The 24,405-nt window shown below is 48.3% G+C and overlaps 2 protein-coding genes across 3 annotated transcripts in view; one reads left to right on the plus strand and one right to left on the minus strand.

The window, feature by feature from the left end:
• Positions 1–173: 173 nt before the first annotated feature.
• On the minus strand, positions 174–24,394 carry LOC138997181 (gamma-glutamylaminecyclotransferase-like). Of its 2 annotated transcripts, XM_070398691.1 has the most exons (5): positions 24,050–24,394; positions 3,682–3,851; positions 2,807–2,888; positions 2,552–2,710; positions 174–2,272 (listed from the first exon to the last, which is right to left on the minus strand). In XM_070398691.1, exon 5 carries the CDS (start codon positions 2,261–2,263, stop codon positions 1,802–1,804), a length of 462 nt encoding a protein of 153 aa, XP_070254792.1. In that variant the 5' UTR covers positions 2,264–2,272; positions 2,552–2,710; positions 2,807–2,888; positions 3,682–3,851; positions 24,050–24,394; the 3' UTR covers positions 174–1,801. The 2 variants fall into 2 exon arrangements, with proteins under 2 accessions (XP_070254792.1, XP_070254791.1); XM_070398690.1 differs by lacking the exon at positions 2,552–2,710.
• The window catches only part of CNOT1 (CCR4-NOT transcription complex subunit 1), a 68,644-nt gene continuing 68,429 nt past the window's right edge, over positions 24,191–24,405 (plus strand). Inside the window, exon 1 of the mRNA XM_070398673.1 lies at positions 24,191–24,248. The gene's annotated coding sequence lies outside the window, so the exon portion shown is untranslated. The remainder of the gene's footprint in view (positions 24,249–24,405) is intronic.

The following is a 24,405-nucleotide window of genomic DNA, read 5'->3' on the forward strand; positions in this document are numbered from 1 at the left end:
TGTTGTTTTTTTAATCCTAGTCATGTTTTTTTAAATAATATTTTATTGATTTTTTACAGAGAGGAAGAGAGAGGGACAGAGAGCTAGAAACATCGATGATAGAGAAACATCGATCAGCTGCCTCCTGCACACACCCCACCGGGGATGTGCCCGCAACCAAGGTACATGCCCTTGACTGCAATCGAACCTGGGACCCTTCAGTCCGCAGGCCAACGCTCCATCCACTGAGCCAAACTGGTCAGGGCCTAGTCATGTTTTTTTTTTTAAAGATGTTTTTATTGATTTGGGGGAGAGAGCTAGAAACATCAATGATGGGAGGGAATCATGGATCAGCTGCCTCCTGCCCACCCCCCACTGGGATTGAGCCCGCAACCTGGGCATGTGCCCTAAGAATGGAACCGTGGCCTCCTGGTTCATCATCCTCAGTTGGTCTCTACAACTCTATGAAGGAGCGGAAGCTGGGAGATGTTAAATAGCTGGCCCAGGGACACACAGCTAGTGAAACGAGCCAGACAGCCTCTTCCATACGTGGACGAACAAGTGACAGGAGCTCTCAGCGGACCCCAGAAGACAAGCTCGGGAACTTACAACCCCCCACTTCGGCACCAGCACCACATCTCGGGGAGCCCTGGGTCACTCTCCCAGCCAGTCCACCTCGATGGTGTGATGCCTGCTGGCAAGTAGCTCTGGGCAAATCGCGCTTCACCTCTCTGGGCTCGTTTCCGGATCTCTAAAGTGGAATGGTAACCACAGACTATTACCTCCCAGGGAGAAGGGGAGCCAGTGTAAAGAAAGCACATGATGCCCAGCGGGGCGGGTCAGCGGTTGAGCGTCAGCCTATGAACCAGGAGATCACATCAGGGCACATGCCCGGGTTGTGGACTCGGTCCCCAGTGGGGGGGTGCTGAAGGCAGCCAATGGATGATTCTCTCTCATTGATATTTCTGTCTCCTCACCTCCTCTCTGAAAGCAATAAAAATATTCTTAAAAAAATAAAGCTCATGACAATGACAGAGTGTTTTATAGCCAGAAATCCATGTCTAGAGAAGAAATATGAAAACTCAGTTTCCCCTTGGGAGGACAAGGCAGTGCTTTCTCCATCTTTAACCCACATACTGAGTTCTTTTTTTTTTTTATATTTGATTTTCTAAAACATTTAATTTTAAATGATCATCTTTAATAGTCTCTTTAATAAGCTTGATCTGAAAATTGTGAAGAAAAACGTTGTATGTCCTCCAAAACTACTCTAAAATGCAGCATGCTTTTCTTGAGTTTCTTTTATTATTTATTACACTGAGACATCCAAGATCAGCTTAGCATTTTTTTTCTTCTTGGTGCGATACAGGTCAGAATCAATAGAGTAGGGCTGCTAAAATCTAGCTGCAACACAAAGTCTTCACATTCATTTTAAATGTCATCTTCAGATTAAAGCAAAGCAGACAGAGAAGCAAGGAAAGTATGATAGCATATGAGTTCCTGAAATGCCATTTCGGGGAATTAAAATCCTAAATTTGTCTTAGCCAGTACCTTCAAAAACCTAATGCTCTTTAAGCAGCAAGCAATAAAGCAGTACGGGATGGATAGGTTTAAGGGCACAATCTTGTGATTGGTATGTCAAAATTATCTAGGAAATTGGCTGACAGTAAAAGAGAGTCTTTCTTTTCCCACAGATGGAGTTTCACAAATATTTGTTTCAAAGGGCATCATTGGGCTTCTGCATTCAGTGCGTGCAGACCACGCTGGGGTGATCTGATCCTCGGGGCTCGGTGTGTCCCCTGGCTAGGGAGCCTTCCCTGGGCTTTTATCTGTTTTCCCGTGGAATATAGGGGAGCCCGTGCGCCCCCTGAGCGTCGTAATTGTCGAGGTGCGGGAGCTGGGCCCACTCGGGCGGGTAGGTGGCCGTGATGTACACGAAGCACTGCAGGCGCCTTTCGGCGGCGGGGGGCTCCTCGGAGACGCCCTCCCGCTCGAGCACTGCGACGCTCACCGGCACCCGCTGGTACAGGTCGGGGCAGCCTTCGAACTCGTCGAGGAAGCGCAGCATCTGCTGGTCCACAGTGTAGATCTCCCCGAACACGCGGTGGCCGCGCCCCGGCAGGTTCAGCAGCCGCGGAATGTTATGCTGCCCGGCGATCACCAAGGGGAACGGCTCCGCCGTGCGGCCCCGGCCCCGGAAGGTGGCGCAGCCGTGGGTGGCGTCCAGCAGGACCTTGTGGTTGGGCTGGCCTCGCTTCAGGGTCCCGTACACGAACACATCGGCCATCGGGCAGGCCTGGAGGCAGAATGAGCCAGGCCGCCGCCGAATGAGCCGATCTGGGAACTCGGTTAGCCGCCCGGTCCCGGTCCCGGCCCCGGTCCCGGCCAGGGCCGGCCCTCCTCTCCCCGTCCTCCTGTCCCCACCGCCCCGCACCCCGCGGGCCGGGCCGGGACGCAGCCCCGGAGCAGCGCGCCGCGCAGGGACGGACGGCCCGAGTCCCCGGGCCCCCAGGGCAGCCGCGCAGACCGGCGGGGCAGCTCCGGGTCCTCGGCTCGGCCCCAGCCCGACCCTCACCGGCTGCAGAGCGCGGGGCCCTCGGGTCCGCAGACTGAGTTCCTGTCGGCTTAGGGTACAGATTCGGATTCGCTGGGTCTGGGTGGGGCCCAGTGCCGCCCACGCTCTGGCTCCGGGACCAGACCGTCAGGAGCAGGAACTGGGGGGCAGAGCAAAGACCTGGGCCCCAGAGGTGCCCGGGTGGGGTCTCAGCACGGCCCTGACACCTAGGAACTCAGGGAACCCGTTCGCTTCTCTGAACCCCACTTTCCTCACCTCTAAAAGTCGGGATGAGGGTGTCCACCTTGTCGATGTAGATATTCTAAACAAAGACAAACGGCACAATTCCGTGACGTGCCTGGAAGAAAGCAGGGGTTATGTTGGTCAGCTCTCTCCTGGGAGGAGTGTGCCACTGCAGTTCCTCCTTCTGGACACTAGAGGTCGCCATTGTGTAATTTCTGCTTTTGGAAGTGAGGTGCCCAAGCCTCAGAGGAGCGACTCCAGGCCTCTGAGTCAGTAGGGCTCCTGGTGATCCCACTGCTGCCTAGAAATTCTAAGTGAAATCCCTACACCCGGGCAGGGCCTCCGGTCTGGAGGGGGCCTCAGACCAATCGATCACAGAAACTAACAGTTGTGGGTAGACTAACAGTGTGCTAGGTGTAGGTTAGATATTGCAAACCCAGATTTGGTAAGATACCATGAAAAAAATTTTCTAAAAATACATATTTATATATATAAAATAAGGGGCGTGCCCTTCTAGGTGCTAGATGGGATGCTGGCAGGTTCACAAATCGCTCGGTAAAGCCAGTAGATCTTCAAAATAAAAGAAAATTTTCAGTCGGTGTGGAAGAAGGCCAGAGAGTGTCGCCAGGAAGACAAGCAGACATGCTGTCCTTCAAACACTGTGTTTCCTGGGGGGGAGGGGAGGGAAGGGAGACAAGGCACAGGACCCACCCATTTGGTCATTTTTCCATTAAAAATGAAATCGATGTATTTCCACTCCAACATGCAAGAAGCGCGGACATGCTCACTCCATCCTGACACCAAGCTGGAAAGCCACCAACTCTCAGATCTATAAGATCCGTCAGGTTACGGTGTACCTGGATGGGAAGGAGCAAGCGCAGCAGACAAATAATGGGGCAGAGACTCACCAGCAGAACCCTCCACGGGAACCAGTGCCAGGGTACGGAAGCCGGAACTATAATCGATGACCGGCTGCAGGCTCACTCAGGCAAGTCAGAGATACAAGCTCCAGGGGACCCAGTCATAGGGGGTGGGGAGGTGGCCACACTTTACCTCCCGGAGCTCCATCGGGCTCTCACTGTAAACAGAAGAATCCCCTTCGTGCTCCCGCCAGAAGGATAAAAGGAGCTACTTTGAAAAGTGCCCTAGCATTCACTCCCTTCTTCACAGGATCTGTCCTCAGGAGAAACTCGAATTTTAACCAGAGCCTAACCAGGTGGGGTTTTTTGTTTTGTTTTTAATTTCCTTTTATATTTACTGTTGTTCCAATTGTTTAATGAGTTCATTGGTTGATTCTTGTATGTGCCCCGACCAGGGATCAAACCCACAACCTTGGCCTATGGGGATGCAGTGCTAACCAACTGAGGTACCCGGCCAGGGCGAGGTGGGGTTTTATCAGAACCTAACTGACCTACGGGAAGGGGAAGACCCAGCTCCAGCCCGCTCTAGCCCTCCAGCTGGGGGACGGGGAGTCCCCAGCTCCAGCCCGCTCTAGCCATCTGGTGGGACAGGAGGGGGAACTGAGAGACACATGTGAAGTTCAAGTGCGGAACGCAGGCTCCCTGAAAGACTGATCTGATCATCGGGCTGTAGGACACTGCCCCGGCCCCCACACCCTACCACCACCTTTGTAAAGGCCCAGCAGTCCCTTTTACCCAGTATATTAAGTCCAGCCATCAAGAAAAAATTGTGAGGATGTATCGGGTTAAATAAAGTGTATTATTAAAATTTCTTTAAATTGTGAAAAATAAAGAAAAAATTGTTAAGACATACTAAAAACAAAACAAAAAAAACCAACCCACAAAAAAAAACAAAACAAAACAAAAAACACAGTTTAAAGAGACAGAGCAAGCATCAGAGCTAGGCTTCTTGCAGGGATGTTGAAATTATCAGACCAGGAATTAAAAACAACTCTGATTAATATGCTAAGGGCTCTAATTGGCCAAGTAGATGGGCAATGGAACCAGACAGGTGGAAATTCTAGGAAAGAATCTGAGCCTCAGGATATCTCAACCCTGAAAAGCAAATAGAAAAAAAAATGTCAAAAAAAGAACAGAAAAGAAACAACTACTGAAAGAGTAACTACTTTTAGTAGAGACAAGACTGAAAGAGTAACATATGTATAATGGGGATCCCAGAAGGAGAAGAGAGAAAGGAACAGAAACTATACTTGAAATAATAGTGGCTGAGAATTTCCCCAAAATTAATGTCAGACACCAAACCACAGATCTAGGAAGCTCAGAGAAAATCTAGCAGGATAAATGCCAAAAAATATGACGCATAGTCATTAAAAAAATTTTTTTAAAGCAAAGATAAAGGGAAGAAACCTGAAAGAAGCCAGGACAGACATACATACATACATACATACATACATATATACATAAACAAACAATACACCTTACTTATAGAGAAGCAAAGAATTACATCTGACTTCTCAGAAACCATATAAGCAAGAAGAGGGTTGAGTAAAATATTTTCAATGGTGAGAGAGACAAAACACCAACCTAGAGTTCTGTGGTCCGTGAAATTATTCAAAAGTGAAGGAGAGCCCTAACTGGTTTGGCTCAGTGAATAGAGCGTCGGCCTGCAGACTGAAGGGTCCCAGGTTCGATTCCGGTCAAGGGCATGTACCTGGGTTTGCGGGCACATCCCCAGTGGGAGATGTGCAGGAGGCAGCTGGTCGATGTTTCTCTCTCATTGATGTTTCTAACTCTCTAAGCCCTCTCCCCTCCCCTCTGTAAAAAATCAATAAAATATATTTTTTTTTAAAAAGTGAAGGAGAAATTAAGACATTCTCAGACAAACCAAAATTGAGGGGGGAAAATTTGAGGGAATTTGTTGCCAGTAGACTTGCTTTGAAAGAAGTGTCTAAAGAGCCTGACCAATGTTGCTCAGTGGTTGAGCGTTGACCTATGAACCAGGAGGTTGTGGTTCAATTTCCCATCAGGGCACGCCGTGTTGTGGATTAGATCCCCAGAGTGGGGCATGCAGGAGGCAGTCGATCAGTGATTCTCTCTCATCCTTGATGTTTCTATCTCTCTCTCCCTCTCTCCTGCTCCCTGAAATCAATAAAAATATATTAAAACAGTGCCCTAACTGGTTTGGCTCAGTGGATAGAGCGTTGGCCTGTGGACTGAAAGGTCCCAGGTTCGATTCCGGTCAAGGGCATGTACCTTGGTTGTGGGCACATCCCCATTATGAGGTGTGCAGGAGGCAGCTGATGGATGTTTCTCTCTCGTCAATGTTTCTAACTCTCTATTCCTCTCCCTTCCTCTCTGTAAAATATCAATAAAATATATTTTTAAAATAAAATAAAATAAATAAAAAAATATATTAAAACAGCAACAAAAAATAAGTGTCTGAAGAAGTTCTTTAGAGAGAATGAAAATGAGATAAAGAAGATATCACAATAATAAAACAAGAAAAAGGTGCTTTGAGAAATGAACAAAATAAAATCTAGCACCACAAAATTACAAGTGTGACAACCAAATTAAAAAATAAATTAAAAGAAGAGTTGAAAAGTTAAGAAAATTTCCCAGGGAAAAAAAAAAAAAAGCAGAACAAAAAGACTAAAGAGATGGAAAAAAAGAGATAAGATAACTAGAGTTTCAACTCAGGTCCAACATCTGTCTAACTGGAACTCCAGAAATAGGGAACAGAAAAAAGGGGGACTAAGAAGGGGGGAGGAAAGAAGGAAAATATTATCAAAGAAATAACTCATGAAAAGTTCCCAAAACTGAAAGAGATGAGTCTCCATACTGAGGCCAGTACACTGAATTTTAAGAGCTGGAAATAAAGAGAAAATCTTAAAAGATTTTCTGAGATGGTAGGGGAGGAGGGAGGGAGGCAGAGGGGAGGCGTGGAGGCCAGGAGGGAGGGAGCCATGCCTCTTAGCATCCTTGCAAGCTAGAAGATAGCAATGCCTTCAGAATTGTAAGTGAAAATTTTCTACCTAGATGTCAGTATACAACCAAACTCTCAATCAAGTTTGAGGCTAAAATAAAAATATTTCCAGGTAAGCGTGGGGGTAAATAAATGTGTATCCTATGCAGCCTTTCTTAGAAAGTCACCGGAGAACATGCTTCCGCAAAGCAGAGCTGTAAAGGCAGAAAGCAGAAGGCAAAGCATCCAGGAAGCAGCGTCGGCTTCAGAAGGGTGACCTAGGAGGGTGGTTCCAGAAAGGTCGCTGGGCAGCCGACCAAAAGGTAGCCAGCCACTCAGTTGTCGCAGGAATATGGAGAGCCACAGAGGCAAGTTCTCCAGGGGGAAAATGAAACTCGCCCTGGCCAGGTAGCTCAGTTGGTTAGAGCGTTGTCCCGATATGCCAAGGTTGCAGGTTCGATATCTGGTCAGGACACACGCAAGAGTCAACCAATGGCCCTGGCTGGTTTGGCTCATGGATAGAGCGTCAGCCTGTGGACTGAAGGGTCCCAGGTTCGACTCCGGTCAAGGGCACATGCCAGGGTTGCGGGCTTGGTCCCCAGTAGGGGGCGTGCAGGAGGCAGCCAATCAATGATTCTCTCTCATCATTGATGTTTCCATCTCTTTCCCTCTCTTTTCCTCTTTGAAATCAATAATATATATATATAAAGAATATATATCTATAATAATAAAAGTGTAATATGCTAATTAGACCGGATGTCCTTCTGGACAACCTTCCAGACGAAGCTGGGGCTGCGAGGGCCAAGCCCCTTGCACAAATTTTGTTCATCAGGCCTCTGGTATATATATATAAAAGAGTCAACCAATGAATGCATAAATAAGTGGAACAACAGGTCTCTCTCTCTTTCTCTCTTAATATCAATCAATAAATAATAAAAAAAGAATCAACCGATGAATGCACAAATAGATGGAACAACAGGTCAATGTCTCTCTCCCTTCTTATTTCTTTTTCTAAAAAAAAATCAATAAATAATTTTTTAAAAATCTACCTACATGAGTTTGATGTTTGAAGCTTATAATTGTTATTAAATATGAATTGAATGTCTACTATAGACCATGTTCTAATTCTAGCTTTTCTGCGTGTTATGAGGCCTTAAGCAGTACTCCTTGGGTCTTGATTTCCTTATCTGTATATTACAATATTTGCTGTGGCAGAGACTGCCTGGCCCTTCCCCCATTCTTTGATAACAATAGAGCTTGTGAAACAATAGAAGATAGACATATGCTGCCAGCAGCTCCTGGCACAGAGCTCCTAAAACCCTCGCAATCTCCTAGTGGTAGGAGTGCCTTTGTTCTAATGCAGCAACTCCCGGTGGACTGGACCCCTGGACGGGGCTGGTCCTGAGAGAGTCCAGGCCAGGATGTGAAGCTTGGGATTTTCAGACCCATCCTCGTCCTCTGGGCAGCGGGGAGGGGAGAGGGGCTGGAGATTGAGCTAATCATTGATCCTGTCTGCGTGGTGGAGCTGCCATAAAAGTCCTCACAGTGCCTGGCTGGGAGAGTCTGAGCTAGTGACCACAGCCAGGTACTAGGAAGGTGATGCACCCCAACCGCACGGGGACAGAAGCTCCTGCCCCCGGGGTCCTTCTGTTCCTCCCTTGATGTACGTACGCCTTTATCTGGCTGTTCATCTGTATCCTTCATCCTTTGTAGCAAACCGGCAAACGCGTTTCCCTGAGCTCTGTGAGCCATTCTAGCGAATTATCCACATACTTCCCCCTGCCCTGTGCTTTATTTATTTATTTATAAAGGGTTTTCAATTTATTTTTTTTTAAATATATTTGTATAGCCCTAACCGGTTTGGCTCAGTGGATAGAGCGTTGGCCTGCAGACTGAAGGGTCCCAGGTTCGATTCCGGTCAAGGGCATGTACCTTGGTTGCGGGCACAACCCCAATAGGGGGTGTGCAGGAGGCAGCTGGTCGATGTTCCTCTCTCATCGATGTTTCTAACTCTCTATTCCTCTCTGTAAAAAAATCAATAAAATATATTAAAATAATTTTTAATTATTTTGATCAGGGGTATTGATTTCAGAGAGGAAGGGAGAGGGAGAGATAGAAACATGAACGATGAGAGAGAATCATTGATCGGCTGCCTCCTGCATGCCCCACACTGGGGACTAAGCCCGCAACTCGGACCTATGCCCTGGCTAGGGAATTGAACCGTGACCTCCTGGTTCACGTAGGTCGATGCTCAACCATGGAGCCATGCCATCTGGGCAATTTTTTTTTAAATTTATTGATTAGAGAGAGAGAGAGATTGATTTGCTGTTTCGCTTATCCATGCATTCACTGGATTCCTGCATGTGCCCTGACAGGGGATCGAACCCACCACCCTGGTGCATCCGGACAAAGCTCCAATCAACTGAGCTACTCGGCCAGGGCCCCACCCTGCATTTTAAATAGAAGAAGGAGCCCTGGCTGGTTTGGCTCAGTGGATAGAGCATCGGCCTGCAGACTGGAGGGTCCCAGGTTCGATTCCTGCCAAGGGCACATGCCCGGGTTGTGGGCTCGATCCCCAGTAGGGGACGTGCAGGAAGCAGCCAATCAATGATTCTCTCTCATCATTGATGTTTCTATCTCTCTTTCCCTGTCCCTTCCTCTCTGAAATCAATAAAGATATATTTTAAATAAATAAATAAATAAATAAATAAATAAATAAATAAAAGAAGGAAGAGCCCTAACCGGTTTGGCTCAGCTGATAGAGCGTCAGCCTGTGGACTCAAGGGTCCCAGGTTCGATTCCGGTCAAGGGCATGTACCTTGGTTGCGGGCACATCCCCAGTAGGGGGCGTGCAAGAGGCAGCTGATCGATGTTTCTCTCTCATTGATGTTTCTAACTCTCTATCCCTCTCCCCTCCTCTCTGTAAAAAATCAATAAAATATATTTTTTAAAAAATAAATAAATAAATAGAAGAAGGAAGAGAAGAAAAAAGGAAGACGAAAGAAAGAAAGAGAGTGAGGAGGGGGGAAGGAAGGAATAGAAAGGGAGGTAAAAAGGAGGAAGCAGAATTTTAAAATTAAGAGCTGTTACACAAAAAACTCCGGATATCCAGTTTCCCTGAGAAACTGGACTTTCTGGTACCACTGGTCCTCAGTCCTGCTTGGGAAGCATCGCCTATGGCTGATGGACCCTGCGTTCCAGTTACTACAGCTTCTCTCAGGTACGCGATGGTCCCTGTTTGGCCCTGGGGACATAGAGGGTTTGGAGCCCTGCAATTAACCTCCAACTAAACCAGCCAATCCCAACCCACTCCCATGCTTTCCTGCAACCTCGCATCCGCCCTGGGGCTCCAAAATGCCCATGAGAGAGCAGGCGCCAGCTGTCCCGCCAGCCTCTGCCCAGAAGCTCAGGCTGGCAAAGCGGATGGGACTGGCCAGGAACAACCACTAGGGCTGTGTAGCCAGTGAGGGGAGGTCGCTGAGCCTCCCAGCTGCACCAGGAGCTTTAGGCCTTCACGAACACCAACAGCCTCCTGCCTGTCTGGCTGCTGTGGTTAACAGAGGGGCTGAGTCTGTCTTCCCTTGAGCCAGGCCTCTGGGCACCAAGTATATCAGCAAAAGGGAGGCTTCTGGGTGCTGTGCTGTGACAGCTCGACCCCAAGTGACAGGAACCAGTGACCAACCATCCTGCTGAACCGCATTCCTGATCAACCAGAGTGAACTCCCGAACCTAGATAGCCTTTGATGTTTAAAATTCAAAAGTCTAAAATGCCTTAGGAATCCTTCCTTCTTGAGCAAAAAATAGCTCATAAATGTAACTGAATCTTTCCTTGCTGATTTGAGATCTGGTAGAGTGTCTTTTGCCCACAAGTCGTTTTTTTGTTTTGTTTTAAATATGTTTTTACTGATTTCAGAGAGAGGAAGGGAGAGGGAGAGATACAAACATCAATGATGAGAGAGACTCATTGATCAGCTGCTTCCTGCATGTCCCCTACTGGGGATCGAGCTTGCAACCCGGGCATGTACCCTGACAGGGAATTGAACCATGGTCTCCTGGTTCATAAGTCGATGCTCAATCACTGAGCCACACAAGTCATCTTTAAGCATCTATAGCAGTGGTTCTCAACCTTGGCTGCACATTAGAATCACCTGGGAATCTTATAAAATCCTGATTTCTGGGCCTCATCCTCTGGAAATTCTGTTTCTTTGTTACTAATGTTGTGGCCTCACCCCATAACAAAGAAACAGAATTTCCGGAGGATGAGTCCCAGAAATCAGGATTTTAAAAAGATTCCCAGGTGATTCTAATGTGTAGCCAAGGTCGAGAACCACTGCCCAAGATAGATAGATAGATAATGGGAATAGAGCACAGGAAATGGATAGGTCTGAGTCTGAATCTCGGTTTCAAGTGGTGGGATCTTACATCTCTAACCCTTATTGAGCATTGACTACGCACGCAGCCCTGTGCTCAACGCTTCCCACGCATTGTCTCATTTGCTCAGTGAGCTCTAAAAGCATTGCAAAAGAAATCCCAGGGAAGGCCCTCTGCCTCCTGAGCCTGAATTTCTACATCTGCTGAGTGGTAACGAAAATAGCATCAGACAGGTTTGCTGGGTGGATGAAGTAAGCTCAGTGCTGGAGAGCTCTCAGCGTGGGCCAGCAGGGCCTGGGTGTGTGCACAGTGGGGTGGAGCGGGGGAAGGGGGGAGGAGGGCGGGGGCGGGGTGGTGGCCAGGTCAAGCCACTCAACCCAAGAGTATCCTGCCGAGGTGCTCTGCTGGGGAGTCAGGTTTGGGTTTTGGGGTTTTCCTTCCTTTTTAAATTCTTGTCATCCCCCCCCCCCCTTCCTTTTTTAAAAATCATTTTAAAGGGAGCTTATGGTTGGTTTTGGCTTCCAAGGCAGGCAGGCTGCTCCCAGCCTGCACGGATCCTGCCTGCCAGGAGCTGAAACTTAACTTCACGGTTTAATTAAGATGAGAGAGAAGTCTTCCAAGGCCCAGCCCAGCGTTAAATGAGTGCTTCCTCTCTTCTCTGCTTGCGGGCCCCTAGGCCCTCGCAGGGTACAGGCCGTAAGGAAAGAATCGCTCTGGCAGTCTACTTGCTGTGCAGCCGCATACAGGTCTCTTTCCCCCTCTGGGCCTCAGGTTCCCTTCCTTTCCATGGGAGGATTTGCTGGGGTCCTTCTGACTTAGAAACCCCACGGTTCCCGTTGGAATTCAGGGTACTTCCTAACCCCAAACCTTTTACGGGGCTGAAGGCAGGCCGGGAGCCAGCTACAAGAATGAGGCAGCTTCGGTCCTCAGTTGAAGACCCTCCAACACAAGGGAAGCTAAACTCCCTTGCCAATCAGGCCTCCTGGGGGTAGGGGCAAGGGAGGCCAAGCAGCTGGCCTGTTTCCTGGCCCCCCTAAGACCTGCTACATAATTTGCGGGGCCCTTGTTCAAAAGTGATTAAGAATTCAAGGCAGCAGAGTAGTCAACCATTAGGGAGAGCCTTCTAAACACACGCCCCTGTGTGACTGCACAGGTCACAGGGCCATGGAGCTGGCCACCCTGGAACATGGTACCAGAAGATCACTTTTTAAAAATATGTATTTTTTTAATTGATTTCAGAGAGGAAGGGAGAGGGAAAGAGAGATAGAAACATCAATGAGAGAGAATCATTGATAGGCTGCCCCTTGCACACCCACCACTGGGATCCAGCCCGCAACCCAGGCATGTGCCCGAACTGGGATCGAACCATGACCTCCTGGTTCATAGGTTGACACTCAAACCCTGAGCCATGTGGCCAGGCTAATATATATATAATTTTTTTTTAAAGAATAACAATGCCTCCCTCCTGGATACTGAGCAAGCTGCTCAGAGTAGTGGCTAAGAGTCAGACTGCCGGGTTCAAATCCCAGCTCTCCCGTTTCCCAGCTACATGATGTTGCCCAAGTTCCTTTACATGTCCAGTGCCTCCCTTCCCTCATCTGTCACATAGGATGCCAGTCATAGGACCACCCCATAAGGTTGTGGAAGGGATGAAGGAAGCGAATACACACCAAGCACTAGGACCTTGGGAGCACTCGGTGTGAGCTATCTGACCATCATTCCTGAGCCAGCTGCCGAGATCAGACTGTTCCAGGACAAGGAGATGAGCCTGAGGCAGACTAACCAGGTGGGAAGCAGGTGCCCGGGCTGGGGCTTAGCGGGCAGGGGACATGACCCAGAGCAGGTGGAGAGATGAGCAGGATCATGGGGGCCATAAGCCATGGGAAGGATTCTACTGGAGGGGTTTCAGCAGGAGAATGGGATTTGGGGGAGGGAGGGCAGAGTAGAAGGAGGGAGACCAGCAGGGCCTGTTGTGGTGGTCCAGGCAGAGATGACAGTGACACGTGGACTAGAACGAAAGCATTGGAAGTGGCGATCAATGGAAAACATTGGAATATATTTGGAGGGTAGAGCTTGGCCTTGATCCTTATCCCCCCTACCCTGTTTCCCTGTCTGTAAGGAAGGCTAATCTGAAAGATGTCAACTTCTCTGAGATTCTGGGTTCATCCTGCAGGAGGCAGTATGCCAGGTGGCTTGGAGGGCAGGCCTGGATGTGGCACCAACCTGGGGGTTTGAATTCTGGCTCTGCCACTGACTGGCTGTGTGGCTTTGAGCAAGCTCTTGCACCTCTCTCTGTGCCTCAGTTTCCTCATCTGTAAAATGGGAATGTACACGATGGTACCTGTTCCACAGGGTTAGGGTGATACAGGAGACAATGAGTGTGAAGGGCTCAGAGCAGGGCCTGGCACAGTGAGCACTGCATCATGGTTAGACATTACCACTGTTACCAGCAAGTGGGGGCTTCTCAGCCCAGCTGGTGTGGCTCAGTGGTTGAGCATTGACCTATGAACCAGGAGATCACGGTTTGATTCCCGGTCAGAGCACATAACTGGGTTGTGGACTTGATCTCCAATGTGGGGCGTGCAGGAGGCAGCTGATCAATGATTCTCTTTTATCATTGATGTTTCTCTCTTTCTCTCTCCCTTTCCCTTCCTCTCAGAAATCAATTTTTTAAAATTACGTGTAATCAATTTAAAAATTATATATACCTGGTATATTAAGAGGGAGCTTCTCATCCAGTATATGTGTCCTGTTTCAGAGCTTTGGAGTGAGAAATGGAATGAGCATCTGGAAGATGATACTTTGACCAACTTTGGTTACTACCACGGCCTCCTTGGCAATGAGTGAGTCCCGTCTCCTTCCAGTCCTTGGCACAGCTATTGCTGAGGCACGTGGCTCTCTGCCATCCTTAGGCCAGAAGCAGGCGAAGCCACCAGGCAGGCCAGTTTAGCTTGATCAGGGGTAACCAATCCAGCAGGAAATGGGGTGACTGCCATGCAATGGAGGTGAGTCGAGGGGGCCCACGCCCTCTCTGCCTGACTCTCTGCTCTCTGCCCACAGCATCTGAGCCTCCGTCAACGCCTCCTGCTGCTCTGAGGGTGCCTGCAACTTCTGCGGTGACACAGGGGACAGCGGCTTTACTACGGTGAGTCACCCCTCGCCTCAATGAGGGTTGGAAGGAGGGCACCCCTCTCCTCCTCAGCTGGCCACAGAGAAAGGAAAATGGGGGGTAGGGGAGCTCAGAGCCCCAGGGAACAGTGCTGTATGCACACACACACACTCCCAATTCAATTTATAGGAACCCGGTGAGGCAGGCAGATTGGTAGAGTCCACGTTGTTGTTTAAAAAAAAATCTGCCCGCTGGCATAGCTGAGTGGTTGAGCATTGACCTATGAACCAGGAGGTCACGGTTAGATCCCCAGTGTGGGGCGTGCAGGAGGCAGCCGATCAATGGTTCTCTCTCATCACTGATGTTTCTATCTCTCTCTCCTTCTCCCTGCCTCTCTGAAATCAATAAAAAAATATATGTTTTTAAAAAAATCTTATTTCTGGGGGAAATAGGTGAAGGTGGTCAAAAGGTACAAACTTCCAGTTATAAAAGGAGTAATTCTGGGGATGTAATGTACAGCATGGTGACTATAGTGTACAATACTGTATTGCATATTTCAAAGTTGCTAAGGGAGTTGATCTTAAAAGTTCTCATCACACACAAAAAAGTTTAACTATATGCAGTGATGGATGTTTACTAAATTTATTGTGGCTTGGCTGGTGTGGCTCAGTGGTTGAGCATCAACCTATGAACCAGAGGTCACTGTTTGATTGCCGGTCAGGGCATGTGCCCGGGGGTTGCCAACTCGATCCCCAGTAGGGGGCGTGCAGGAGGCAGCCAATCCATGATTCCCTCTCATCATTGATATTTCTATCTTTTTCTCCCTCTCCCTTCCTCTCTGAAATCAATAAAAATACATTTTTAAAAAATCAAATTGGTGTACTGCAGACTTAGTTTTATTGTTCAGAATAGGCATTTGTATCCCCATCTTTCAGGAAAACAAACTTACTCTTGGGCCTTCCAGCCAATGAGAGGCAGCGTGTGGACTAGAATTCAGATTGTTTTGTGTCCTAGGGCAGGGTTTGTCTCCTTGGCGGTACAGTATCTCAGAGAGAGGGCCCCTCAACCCCGTCCCTACCCTACCCTAATCAGGAAGAAACCTACAAAGCCCTTGGCAAAACACGAGGCAGATAGATAGGCCCTGATCCACATCCGAGATAACATTCTCCCTGCCTGGTGACCTAGGCTGTCCTCAGTTCCTCCTGCAGTATTTGCCGTCACAGCCCCCAGGCTCTTCCTCCCAGGGGCGTGTGCCTATCTGAATGCAAAATACTGAGAGTTAGTCGAGGGCTTTGATTTCATTACAAAAGTGAGTTGTGCAAACTTTAGCACTGTATGATTTTTTAAATTTATTTATTAGTTCTAATAGTTTTTTTTTTCTTTAATTAAACTTATTGAGGTCTATGGCCATACCACCCTGACATACCCAGTCTGTCTGGGATGTGAGACGGTGAAGGCTGTGCCCTATGTTTTGGAAATAATTATCGTGAAAGAGAAAACCACAGGCCCCAACATGGAGTCACTTATGTTAAAGCCTGTGACGTGAAACCAAGACTGAATACCTGACCCTAGACTGCAGTTTCTAACTTCTCCAGGAATGTACTCCTAATTGATCAGCCTGGAGTTTTCTGGTCAGTATGAGGAGGTAATGCGTCAGTGGGTCCTCTCCGTCCCTGCTCCCTCTCCCCAGGAAGCTGAGGTATGAGGGAAGGTAACCTTGCCTGAAACAATCCTTTCTTTGCTTTGTTTGAAATTGATTTTAGAGAGAGGAAGGAAGGAGAGAGGGGGAGAGAGAAGCATTGATGGGCTGCCTGCTGCACACCCCCTGCTGGGGATCAAGCCTGCAACCCGGGGATGTGCCCTGACCGGGAACTGAACTGGAGACCTCTTGGTGCATGGGAGGAGCTCAACCAGCTGAGCACACCTGCCAGGGCAATCCTTTCTTTTCTTTTGCTAATAACTTCCTTGTCCCACCCAGTTTCTGCCCATAATAGCCTTCCATCCTGTTCCCATTGAACAGCTTCTCCAGGGCTCCTCTATACTTGCAGGATGGGATGCTGCCTGATTCGTGAATTGCTCAATGAAGCCAATTACATCTTTCAATTTGCTGGATTGACTTTTTGTTCTTTAACATCATTATGTACAGATAATGCTTCTCAACACCTTTTTTTTTAAAAAAATATTTTTATTGATTTCAGAGAGGAAGGGAGAGAGAGATAGAAACATCAACGATGAGAAAGAATCATTGATCAGCTTTCTCCTGCACACCCACTAGTGAAGATCGAGCCAGCAACCCAGGCATGTGCCCTCACTAGGAATTGAACCCAGGACCCTTCAGTCCGCAGTCTGACGCTCTGTCCATTGAGCCAAATCAGCTAGGGCTTCGCTCCACCTTTGCAACTAGTCCAACTCACATCATCTCTGGCCTGGACTATTACAACATCCTTCTAATTTGGAGATTCCTGCTGCCACCCTCACTCTCCTAGAGTCTTTCCTTGCAGCCGCCTTTCAAAACTAGGTCAGCTCATATCCTCAGCTCAAAATTCCCTATGGCTGCGCTTTTTACCGGGATGAAAGCCACAGCCCTCACCACGGCCCACAGGGCCCCACAGTTCTGGCTCCTCTGACCTCATATTCTACCACTCTCTTCCTCTACCAAGCTCTGCTTCAGGCTCATCTGCAGACTCCCCACACTTCAGCCTCAGGGCCTTTGCATATCCTGGTCCCCTGCTTGGAACCCTCTGCCACCAGATTTCTGCCTGGCTTCCCCCCTCCCTCCATTTAGGTCTCTGCTTAGAATCAGTGGTTCTCAACCTTCCTAATGCCTCGACCCTTTACTACAGTCCCTCATGTGGTGGTGACCCCCAATTTCATTGTTACAAATTGAACATAATGAAAGCACAGTGATTCATCACAAAAACAGTATGTAATTATATATGTGTCTTCCGATGGTCTTAGGCGACCCCTGTGAAAGGGTCGTTCGACCCCCAGGTTGAGAACCGCTGGCCTAGCTCCTCTACCAGAGGTCTCCCCAAACAAACACAGCTGCCCAACCCTCCAGCAGGGCTGCTTCTGCTTCATTACCTTTCACAGCACCTTTACTAGCCACATTACTTACTTATTATTGCTAATCCCCTCTTTAAATGCAAGATCAATTTCAAGAGGAACAGCGATTTGTTGTTCCACTTATTGATGCACTCACTGGTGGACTCTATTGTTTTTAATCCTCACGCGAGGATATTTTCTCCATTGACTTCTAGAGAGAGTGGAAGGGAGGGAGGGAAGGAGATGGAAAGGAGGGAGGAGAGGGAGAGAGAGAGAAACATCAATGTGACAGAGACACATCAATTGGTTGGCTCCTGCACCGTGCTCCTACCCAGGGCTGGAGAACCTGCAATAAAGATACGTGCTCTTGACTGGAACTCGAACCTGAGACCCTTCCGTCCCCGGGCCGACACGTTAGCCATGGAGCCAAACTGGCCACGGCTATTGATTCATTCTTTTTTTTTTTTTTTAATTTAAATTCTTTAGTTTAAAGTATTACATATGTCTCCTTTTGCCCCCATTGACCTCTCCCCGGCCACTCCCACCTCCTTACTGTCTGTCTCCATTGGTTACGTTTATGGTTGATTCTTGCATGTGACCTGAGTGCAGATCAAACCCGAAACTTTGGTGTATCTGGATGATGCTCTAACCCAGTGATTCCCAAAGTGGACGCTACCGCCCCCTGGTAGGTGCTGCAGTGATCCAGGGGGGCGGTGATGGCCACAGGTGCATTTGGGGGCGATGAGTAACTGCTATTAAAATTTTAAAAAAATTACTTTCCAGGGGCTGAGTAATATTTTTTCTGGAAAGGGGGCGGTAGGCCAAATAAGTTTGGGAACCACTGCTCTAACCAACTGAGCTATCCCACCAGGGCCTCCAATATTTGTTGAACAAAGAAATGGACAAGAGAGAGGCACCTATTGCAATTGGAAGCCGAGACCGACCTGGGAGCGAGCCTCTGCTTCCAATTGCAGTAGATGTGTCGGGTCCTAAGTGGCAACTTCTTGCTGGGTGGAAGGCAGGGTTGAAAAGGGGCCTCGGGCGTTCCAGATCCCAGTGTCTCAGAATAGACCCGCCTGCCTGGACATCCTCAGCGGCTGCTCCCCGCAGGTTGCAGGTTAGTTCTCAGTGCCAGGGCCCCTTTCTACCTGGAAATGCTGCGGAACGACCTCTGTGCCCTTGTCCACAGCAGGACACCGGCCTTTCTTGCAAATTCCTGGGTGGAGGTTTGTGGAGGCCCCCGAAGCAGCCAGGGAGGACATGGTGCTCCCGGGGGAAGGGAGAACCCTGAGGAGGCCTCGGTGACGGTGGGGGGTAGGAATGAGCAGCCTGGGGAAGAGTGGGTCCCAGTGCCCTCCAGGGGGGCTGGCACTGGACAGATTCTGCCTGGGAGTAGAACAGCCCGGTCCGCAGGAGCGGGGCTGGAGGGAAGATCAAAGCCCAGGTATTTCTTTAGGGAAACAAAGAAGGAGACTTTGTCCCTCCAGCTATCTAGAGCTGAGCTCCACCCAGATCACATCAAAAGGACTTTATTAGCATTTAAATGTGATCCAATCTCTCCATCTTAAAAAAGAAGGAAAAAACCCTCCCTTCCCCTCCAGCTGCGACTTCCCTCTCTCAACTGGGAAGCCCACTCCAGTCTGGCTTCTGCCCCTCCCTCCTCAAAAATGGTTCTGTCCAAAGTCGCACAGCCCTATCACACAGCCCAAGGCCTTGTCAATGCCCTCCTTGCTCCACTGCTCAAAAGGGCCCTGGGTTCCATTCCAGTCAAGGGCACTTACCTTGGTTGCAGGCTCATCCCCAGCCCTGGTGGGGATGAGTGTGGGAGGCAACCAGTCCATGTGTTTCTCACACATGGATGTTTCTCTCTCTCCCCCCCCCCCCCCCCGCCCCCTCCCTCCTTCCCATTCTCTCTAAAAATCAATGGAAAAATTCCTTGGGTGAGGATTAACAAAAACACACACACACACATACAAACACACTGAGTTCCTCAGTCCTCCTGGCCTCTGGTCCCTACTCAGCCTCCAGCAGTCCTCAGGCCCCAGGGGCTGGACGGCTCCCAGGAGCTGGAGACCCTTCCTTCCTTACCCAGGGGCATAAGCACAGCTTTGCTCAGGGCCCAGGACTTCTGCTCTCTGAAGGCTCCCCCAGGGCCACCCGCCGGGCACTGACTCCATTCTCCACCAGCACAGCTTTGGCCTATGGGGTGGGGGTGGGGGAGCACTCAACTTCTCCATTTGGGTGAACCACAGGCACCTTCAACTCAAAACTGAACTCACCATCTCTGCCCCCAAACCTGCTCCTCCAGTTTCCCTGCTTCATGGGGGGGAGGCACCCATTGACAGACAATCCACTTTTTCTCCTTCACCTTTCATATTCCACCCGTGGCCAAAGCCCTACACTTCCACCTCCCACATCTCTGGGCTCCACTCGCCTCTATTCTCAAGGCCACCACCACCTCTCCTGGGCTCCTGCAGTAGCTTCCTGGTTAGTCCCCCAGCAATTTCTTCCGCTGGGCACCCAACCCTTCAAAGGCTTCCCAGAGCCCTTAGGATATAGGGTTGACCCTGAAGGCAGGGCGGGGGCAGGTCGCTGGATACTTCTGGGCTCCAGCCTTCCTGGTCTTTCAACTCCTCAAAGATGCCTAAAGATACAGGGATCAGAGGCTTAGCTCTTGGCTGGAATGTGGAATGTACCCCCTCTTTGCCCCTCTATCAGGTTCCCGGATGATGCAGCTGCTGCTGGTCAGGGGACTAGGCTTGGAGAACCACTGCTCTACAGAAACAGATGCTATCAAGGCAACTACTAGTCCTATTCGGCCTATCTCTCTTGTGCACAAGGCTCAGGACCCATGGTGCCCCACACTGACCTGCTCAGGCTCCTTCTTGGGAATTTCCTCAGCTGCTGGTAGGGTTTCCCAGAGGCTGGAGTCTCCCATTCCCCAACCCCAAGCGGCTTCTCTCACTTTCCTTTTCCAGAAGAGAATGTAAGAACTCAAATGTAAACTCAGCTGGAAAACACCAAACACACAGCAGTGTTCTCAGAGCCTGCCTCATTGACTGATAACGCCCTGCTGCACGGTGCATCCCATCGCTTGGTTGGGAAACCATCTGGTTACTGACTAAGGGGCCGATGAACATTACAACCGGGAGGTCACCTAGGCCGGGGGCTTTCCAGAGCACAGCTTAGGGCGGTGGCTGAGAATGTGAGCTGGGAGTCAGCTTGCTCTGCCAGGACTGGGGATGTGGCCTAGGGCAAGTAAGTGACTCACCTCTCTAAGCCTCACTTTTATGATCTGTAAAATGGGGCCTATAACTCAGTCTCTAGGTCACAGGGTCCTGAGTTGTGGATGAGATAAAGCATGCAAAGTTGTACTTTTAGACTAGATTGTTTGACTTAAAAAACAACAACTCATGCATAGAAGAATTCCAGGGCCCCACAGTAAGTCCATGGCTTCCTAAAAGTTCACAGTCCACAATCTGGGAGCCACGTAATGCCTGTCCAGTATCACCAGAACAGTGAAGAGGGAAAAAGAGATTCAGGCCTTAGCCGGTTTGGCTCAGTGGATAGAGCGTCGGCCTGCATACCGAAGAATCCCAGGTTCGAGTCTGGTCAAGGACACATGCCTGAGTTACAGGCTCGATTCCCAGTAGGGAGGGTGCAGGAGGCAGCTGATCAATGATTCTTATCATTGATGTTTCTATCTCTCTCTTCTTCCTTCCTCTCTGAAATAAAAAATATATATATTTAATAATAATAATAATAATAATAATAATAAAATAGTTCAGGGAGGAGAAGTGACTTTTCCAAGGTTAATCAGAGAATTAGGGCCACAGCCTAGTTTAGGACTTGGGTTTCGGGATTTCTCCGCAGGCTTTTTGCAATTCGCATGCCTAGATGTCCTCTCCTCAGCACAGAGCCATCAAAGTCACACCGAAGCCCACGTGCCCAGGAAGTCAGAAGGCTTGGCAGTGGTACGGCGCTGGGAAGAGATCAGACTTTAGAGTTAGACCAGTGATGGCGAACCTTTTGAGCTCGGCGTGTCAGCATTTTGAAAAACCCTAACTTAACTCTGGTGCCGTGTCACATAGAGAAATTTTTTGATATTTGCAACCATAGTAAAACAAAGACTTATATTTTTGATATTTATTTTATATATTTAAATGCCATTTAACAAAGAAAAATCAACCAAAAAAATGAGTTCGCCTGTCACCTCTGACACGCGTGTCACAGGTTCGCCATCACTGAGTTAGGCTGTCCATGAGTGGCTCTGGCTAGGACAGAGATCGGATGGTCGTCAAAACTATTGTAAATTGTAGTCACTGCCTCATCTGATACATGGGACTGAAAAACAGGAGCACAGACTAGTAAGGTCTTGTATTTCTGCTCACCCTTCTCCCCGGCACCTCCAAGCATTTCAGAACGTAACTTGCACAGATGTCCACGTCTCCAAGTCCTTGTTCTTCTAGTATTTTTACCTCCACCCCAACCCATTTCCCTGAAGCTGTTGTTTCCCGGCACCTACATTTCCCTCTCCAGGCTATTTTAGGAAACACCGAAAAGAGTTTATCAAGCTCTTCCAGAATCTTGGATGCACAATTAACTGAGGACTGGAAACAGGTGAGTAATTAACAGCTGTTTCTAAATATGTTTGAACCTCAGGGCACATAACTGCTGAGTTAAAAGGTGACTCTGTGAATCCTTCGTGAAGGTCTCTAGTTAAAATAGTTGGTCTGGCTGTGATTTCGAACTACGTCATTCAGTAAAACGAAAAAAGCGCACCAGGTGATTTCCATACCCTTTCCAGTTTGTAAGCAGTCTCTTTGCTTTCCAGCAAGGATACACACTGCCATGAATTCTATGTATCTATCCATCTATCTATCTATCTATCTATCTATCTATCTATCTATCTTTTTATCCTCACCTGAGGATATGTTTTTTTAAATTGATTTTAGAGAGAGGAAGGGGGGGAGGGAGAGAGAGAGAGGAACATTGATGTGACAGAAATATCCATCATTGCCTCCAGGGGGATCAAACACACAACCTAGGTATGTGCCCTGACCAGGAATCAAACCTGCAGCCTTTTGATGTACTGGAGGAGCTCCAACCAACTGAGCCACCTGGCCAGGGCATGCCACCATGAATTCTAAACACACAGTTGAAGGACTTTGATCTTCAGCCGACTGTGGAATCCTGTAAGTATTTGGTTAAGGCCCCAAGGCAGGTGAAATCCTGGAGTGTTGTTGGTGCAGCTCTGGGGGAGGGGCTGGCAGTGGGCTCCAGGGTCTCTCGGAGCAACTTCAGTATAAAGTGGTAAAGCACTTTCTTGGCTAAGAGAGGCTGAAGTGGGAAAAGGCAACTCAGCTTTATCTCGACACATCTTGTTTTAGGAGGTCTGCATTTGGGACCTGAACTAGTTGTAGAATGACAGAGTTGACCTTGGATAGTTGACCGTTATGGGTATTCTGTGCATTTTTTAAAAACAAAATATTTTAAATTACACAAATAAAACATGAATAGATCCTCTTTGTAAAAAGTTCAAAGAGGACAGTAACATATGGAGTAAAAAGCAAAAGTTCCCTTTACCCTTCCTCATTCCACTTCCCTCCCCCGGGATAACTATTGCTGTCAGTTGTGGTGTCCACAGGCCGATGCTCTATCCACTGAGCCAAACCAACCAGGGCTATCTATAGAGGTTTTAGCAATTTCACACAGCAACAATGAATAGATGGGCCTTATTCCTCATCCTTGGTCTGTTTAATGGGCCTTTTACCAGTAACATTATAATGTTGTAAGTCCATTTCTCCCGATTTCTCGACATTTCTTTGCTCATATGTCTACCATGTGCCAGGCACAGTGCTAGGTGCTGGGAATACAGCTAGGAATGAGACTGAAGCAATCTTTGCGCTCCCTATATGTAGGGTTCCTGGGTCTCATTCAGTTGCTGAAAACACAAGACACTCAGTAAATATTTGCTGAAAGAGTTGGCCTCTAACCAAGGAAAGACAGGTATAAAAAAGTATGTTTAGGTGAAATAAGCCAGTCACAAAAAGACAAATAGTGCACGATTCCAAAGTATCTGAAGGACTCAAACTCTATTAGAAATAGAAAGTAGAACAGTGTGTGTCAGGAACTGGAGGAAGGAAAAAAATTTTTTTTTTTTTGAACTTCTTTTTATTTTTGGAGAGAGAGAAAAGAAGAGAAAGAAACATTGATTTGTTATTCCACTGATCTATGCAATTCATTGGATAATTCCTGTATGTGCCTTGACCGAAACCGAACCCGGAACCTTGGGGTACCCAAAGAAGGATCTAACTGAGCTACCCAGCAAGGCCTAGAGTTTTAGTTTTACAACGAGAACAAGTTCAGTTGCACACCAATATGCACGTAGTCAACACTAATTAATGTATGATATACTTGAAAATGGTTAAGATGGTAAATCTTATGTTGTGCTTTTACCACAATTAAAGAAAAAAGGTACTTTTAGGCACAATAGGTAGTGCTTCTGAGCCTAGCCTTAGAACAGGAGGTGGTGTTGGTGGGGGGATGATGAGGAGGATAGGTTTTTTTCAAAAGTTATGACCATAAAACCCTACCATCTACTATATATAATACATTATAGCCAAAGATACGTTTCTGTGCTTTTCCCCTGAGAGTAAAGAGCGTAGGTATCCTTTCTGATACCGCTTACAAGTCGTAAGCCAAAAAGAGAACCTTAGCTTCCTACCTCTCTGTAATGCATCCCTTCTTTAACAGGCAAAAGTAGAAGAAAAAGTTGTCTTGATGTAAAGTGGCGCCTAGGAGACTACATTTCCCAGCATGCAACTGCTCCCCTTAGGGTGCCGTAAGTGACGGAAGAAGAGACATACCTTTTGCGACAGGAGTCCGGCGGGCGGGGGGACAGGGGGGCATCACTAATGTATCCTGGGATCCCGAGCGTCACCCCTTTTAGTTACAGGTTGGCTTGCTTTTTGATGGCTGGTGTTCCACGCCAGGGGGACCCGAGGGGAGGGGAATGTTTAAGCGTGGAAAGCCCCGCAGTCTGCTGGACTTGACACTTCGAAAGAGGTAGGAGAGTGACGGAAGGAGGTTCCCCTCGAACTCAAACTAGTTCCCGCGCAGAGTGGCGAGGGTTTACGGGCCCCCCCTCCCTTATTTATTGTTTCTCGGGGCAGGTGGGAAGTCGAAGAAACCCCAAATCGAAGTTCTGCGCGTCTTCCCATTG

Source organism: Myotis yumanensis, unplaced genomic scaffold, assembly GCF_028538775.1.
Source record: "Myotis yumanensis isolate MYYU_CA2020_CCGP unplaced genomic scaffold, mMyoYum1.0.hap1 SCAF_18, whole genome shotgun sequence".
Taxonomy (NCBI): Eukaryota; Metazoa; Chordata; class Mammalia; order Chiroptera; family Vespertilionidae; genus Myotis; species Myotis yumanensis.

Excerpts from the sequence above, each read along its gene's own strand:
- LOC138997181 (XM_070398690.1), bottom strand. The coding sequence starts at position 2,263 with ATGGCCGATGTGTTCGTGTACGGGACCCTGAAGCGAGGCCAGCCCAAC.